The sequence below is a fragment of the Staurois parvus genome, unplaced genomic scaffold, assembly GCF_062004578.1.
Source record: "Staurois parvus isolate SC_StPar_1 unplaced genomic scaffold, SC_StPar_1.0 ptg000612l, whole genome shotgun sequence".
NCBI lineage: Eukaryota > Metazoa > Chordata > Amphibia > Anura > Ranidae > Staurois > Staurois parvus.
In genome coordinates this window covers 1,171,884-1,176,442 of record NW_028318408.1, presented here as the reverse complement: position 1 = coordinate 1,176,442, position 4,559 = coordinate 1,171,884, and the positions used below count along the sequence as shown (strand labels likewise).

General features: G+C 39.1%; 1 protein-coding gene across 1 annotated transcript; it reads left to right on the top strand.

The window, feature by feature from the left end:
- Positions 1-273: 273 nt before the first annotated feature.
- Positions 274-4,249, top strand: LOC149449572 (E3 ubiquitin/ISG15 ligase TRIM25-like). The gene has a single exon (XM_089693058.1). The coding sequence runs from the start codon at positions 280-282 to the stop codon at positions 1,999-2,001; it is 1,722 nt and encodes a 573-aa protein (XP_089549184.1). The 5' UTR covers positions 274-279; the 3' UTR covers positions 2,002-4,249.
- The last annotated feature ends 310 nt before the right edge of the window (positions 4,250-4,559 follow it).

Below are 4,559 nucleotides of genomic sequence, written 5' to 3'. Positions count from 1 at the left end.
TCCAGTCCCATAGACTTGCATTGAGTTTGAAGTTTGCGGTTGAACTTTCGTCAAGTTGGAATGTTGGACCGCGAACCGAACAGGGGGGTGTTGGACCCGTCACTACTTATTACATGTCTGTGTCCTTCTGTAGAAGAATTCTTCTAGCTACGTGTCTCAGTCCCAGCCTCTCCCTGTGTAGGAATGTACACCTCCCCCCTGTAGGAGGGTTCAGAACGGGTCACACTGGATACGGAGTGTCAGAGACTTTCCCCGTCATTCTGTCTTCTGCTCTCAGCGATGGCGTCTTCTGATCTGAGGAAGGAGCTGGAATGTTCCGTCTGTCTGAACATTTATACAGATCCTGTAACCCTGAGATGTGGACACAACTTCTGCCGGGACTGTATTGGCCGTGTGTTGGATACACAGGAGGGGTCTAGAGGTTATTCCTGTCCTGAATGCAGAGAAGAGTTCCAGGAACGTCCTGCACTGAGGAGGAACATAACACTACGTAACATAGTGGAGAACTTCCAGTCTACCCATCCAGAGCAGGAGGAGTCCGGGGTCTTCTGTACTTACTGTATTCACACTCCTGTACCGGCTGTGAAATCCTGTCTGCATTGTGAAGCTTCTCTGTGTGACAACCACCTGAGAGTCCACAGCAAGTCACCAGAACACGTCCTATGTGACCCCACCACTTCCCTGAAGGACAGGAAATGCTCCATCCATAAGAAGATCCTGGAGTATTACTGCACCGAGGACTCCATCTGTATCTGTGTGTCCTGCAGTTTGGCCGGAGAACATCGGGGACACCAGGTGGAGACTCTGGAGGAGGCCTCTGAGATGAAGAAGAAGAAACTGAGGAATGTTCTGCAGAAACTGATGACAGAGAGAGAGGAGATGGAGAAAAGAGTCCAGAGTCTGCAGGAATGCAGGAGGAAAGTACAAGGAAAAGCAGATGATGAAACCAAGAGAGTCACTGCTCTGTTCAGAGACCTCAGGAGACGTCTGGAAGACCTGGAGAAGAGAGTCCTGAGGGACATCTCTGGGTGGGCAGAGCGGGTCTCCTGTCCCATGTTGGATTATATTCGTGATCTGGAAATAAAGAAGGAGGAGCTGTCCAGGAAGATGAGGGACATTGAGGAGCTGTGTAACATGACGAATCCACTGACTGTCCTACAGGAATCAGACACAGGTGACTTGTGTAATACTGAGGATGGAGATGATGAGGACAGAGAGAGACATGAGAACCTCCTCCATGATGGAGGGGATGGGGATGTGGGGGGGATCTCACACACATTACACACGGGTTTATCTGATATCATGTCTGGGGTCAATGTACAGAAATGTACAGGCACACATGTCTCTCCACATTCTACTACAAAGGGCATAGGTCCCATCAATGGTCCACCATCCAGGCCAGACCCCCAACCCTCCCCCACTGAAGGACCAAATATTGGGGCTGTACAGCAAACCCGGGGGGTGTCGGGAGTTACAGACATATTACTGGATGTGAGGACAGCTGCTAATGATCTACATATATCAGATGATGGGAAAACTGCATCCTCATCATCATCACATCAGAATCGGCCAGAAACACCAGAGAGGTTCCAGGATTATCAGGTGATGAGCAGTCAGAGCTTCTCCTCCGGGAGACATTACTGGGACGTGGATGTCGGGGGGTCACGGTCCTGGAGAGTCGGGATGTGTTACCCCAATATAGACAGGAGAGGAGGTCAGTCAGGGATTGGAGATAATAAGAAGTCCTGGGTGTTGGAGAGGTTGGGGGGTAATCAGTGCTCAGTGAGACATGACAGTAATTGGACCCCATTCCCCGGCGGTGTCTCCAGTACCAGAGTCAGGATAGATCTGGATTATGAGGCCGGGCGGATCTCCTTCTATGATCTGTGTGACCCGATCCGACACCTCCACACCTTCACCACCACCTTCACTCAGCCCCTCCATGTTGCAGTATTTGTATTTGTAGGTTGTATAAAGATATGTGGGAGGAGCCAGAAGTGAGAGATCCACCCAGAGACATCACAAGGCGGATGATCTGATTGGTGATTGGGGCAATACTCAGCCAATAGGAGGAAGGGCAGGAAACAGGAGTGATTTGTGGAGAAAGCTGCAGGTTCCAGGGCCGTCATCTTCATCCTAAACTTCACTTCACTCCCTAGTGTGTCACTGACCAGGAACAAGCATGCAGGAGGTCCGAGTGTTCCGCCTTCACTGGCTGCATGCTTGTCACACTTATTTTTGACAGTGGCAATAAAATGACAGTTGAAAAATGAGAGTTTTTATGACAATTAAAAGATGACAGGTATATTGGCAGTTTCAAAATGAGTTATTTTTATTAAATTGTAAAATGACAGGTTTTTTTGACAGTGGCAAAAAAGACAGTTGAAAAAATAGTATTTTTTTGGTCATTTAAAAAATGACAGTTATTTCTTCCAATTGAAAATGAGATTTTTTACAGTTGAAAAATGACAGTTATTTTGTCAGTTGATAATTATTTTTGACCATTGAAAAATTAGTTCATTTTTTGACAGAGACAAAATATGACTTATTTTTGACAATTAAAAATGAGGGTTTTTTGTCAGTTGAAAAATGACAGTTATTTTTGACAGTGGCAAAAATGACAACTGAAAAATTATTCTTTTTTTTTTACTTTTTAAAAATGATTTTTTGTGAGTTAAAATTTTATTTTTGAAAAACAACAGTTATATTTGAGAGTAGAACAATTAGTTATTTTTGACAGTGGAAAAAATGGCAATTGAAAAATGAGGTTTTTTTTGACAGTTGGAAAATTTGCTGAAAAAAACAACAACAATAACTGTCATTTTTTAACTGACAAAAAATAACTCATTTTTTTAAATCACAAAAATAACTGTCATTTTTGCTACTGTCATTTTTCAACTGGCTAAAATGAATGTCAATTTTCAATTGACAAAAAAATAACTCATTTTTTGCCACTGTCAAAAAAACTATCATTTTTCAACTGTCAAAAAAAACCTCTTTTTTGAATTAGATTTTTTTTTTCACTGTCAAATTATCTACATTTTATTGCCACTGTAAAAAAAACTGTCATTTTTCAACTGTCAACTATAACTGTTTTTCGACTGTTAAAAATAAATGTAATTTTTCAACTTTAAAAAAACCCTAATTTTTCAATTGCCATTTTTTCCACTGTCAAAAATTAACTGTCATTTTCACCTGTCAAAAAACCCTCTGTTTTTAAATGTGATTTTTTTTTTTCACTGTCAAAAATTATCTGCATTTTATTGCCACTGTAAAAAAAACCTATCATTTTCCAACTGTCAAACATAACTGTTGTTTTTCAACTGTGAAAAAAAAAAAAAAATTTTATGACAAAAAATAACTGTCTTTTTTCAACTGTCAAAACCCCTCATTTTTCAATTGCCATTTTTTCCACAGTCAAAAATTACCTGTCATTTCTTGCCAAAATAAAAACATAACTGTAATTTTTAATTATAAAAAAAATGTTTTTTTTTTTACAAGAAATTAGCTGTCATTTTTCAACTGTCAAAAACACTAATTTTTTAATTGCCATTTTTTCCACTGTAAAAAATTAACTGTAATTTTCAAATGTCAAATATAACTCATTTTTCTACTGACAAAAAATAACAATTTTTTTTAAGTGACAACAAAAACATAATTTTTTTAACCATCAAAAATAACTGTCAATGTTTGCAACTATCATTTTTTCTACTGTCAAAAATAAATGTTGTTTTTTAACTGACAAAAATAACTAATTTTTTGCCTCTGTCAAAAAAACCTGTACTATTTCAATTAACAAAACTATCATTTTTCAAATGACAAAAAACTGTCATTTTTCAACTGTCAAAAAAACCCCTCTTTTTTAAAATGTAATTTTTTTTCATTGTCAAAAATTATCTGCATTTTATTGCCACTTTAAAAAACTGTCATTTTTCAACTTTCAAATATAACTGTTTTTTTTTTTCAACACCACGGTCACATCATGGGACTTACACCACGGTCACATCATGTGACTTACACCGCGGTCACATCATGGGACTTACACCGTGGTCACATCATGGGACTTACACCGTGGTCACAATTGTCAAAATTGGCCCTAGTATATATATGAATGTAAGTTAGGGACCTTTAGATTGTATGTCCCTTGAGAGTTAGGGACTGATGTGAATTTACAACATATATATGTAAAGCGCTGCGTAAATTGACAGCCCTATAGAAGTACCATAAATAAATTTACTCGCACCCCTAACACTTATTTTTACTAGCTATATAATATGCCCAAATCTTCCTTGTTAGAGTGCACATGTGCAAGTATGTCCAAACTAACCAACCAAAAGCCCCCTATTGCACCACAAGACCATGTTATGTACCAATGAATAGGTTGTGTTCAATGTGCAGCTAGCTATTCTTCTTCTACAATCCTCTTAACAGTAATAAATTGGGCCCCCAATTTAAGTTGACTTTGGGCCTTTACTGGCAAATACATATTCGCCAATGTCATATACACAGTATAGCTGCATGCATACATTCACCAATGTCATATACACAGTATAGCTGCA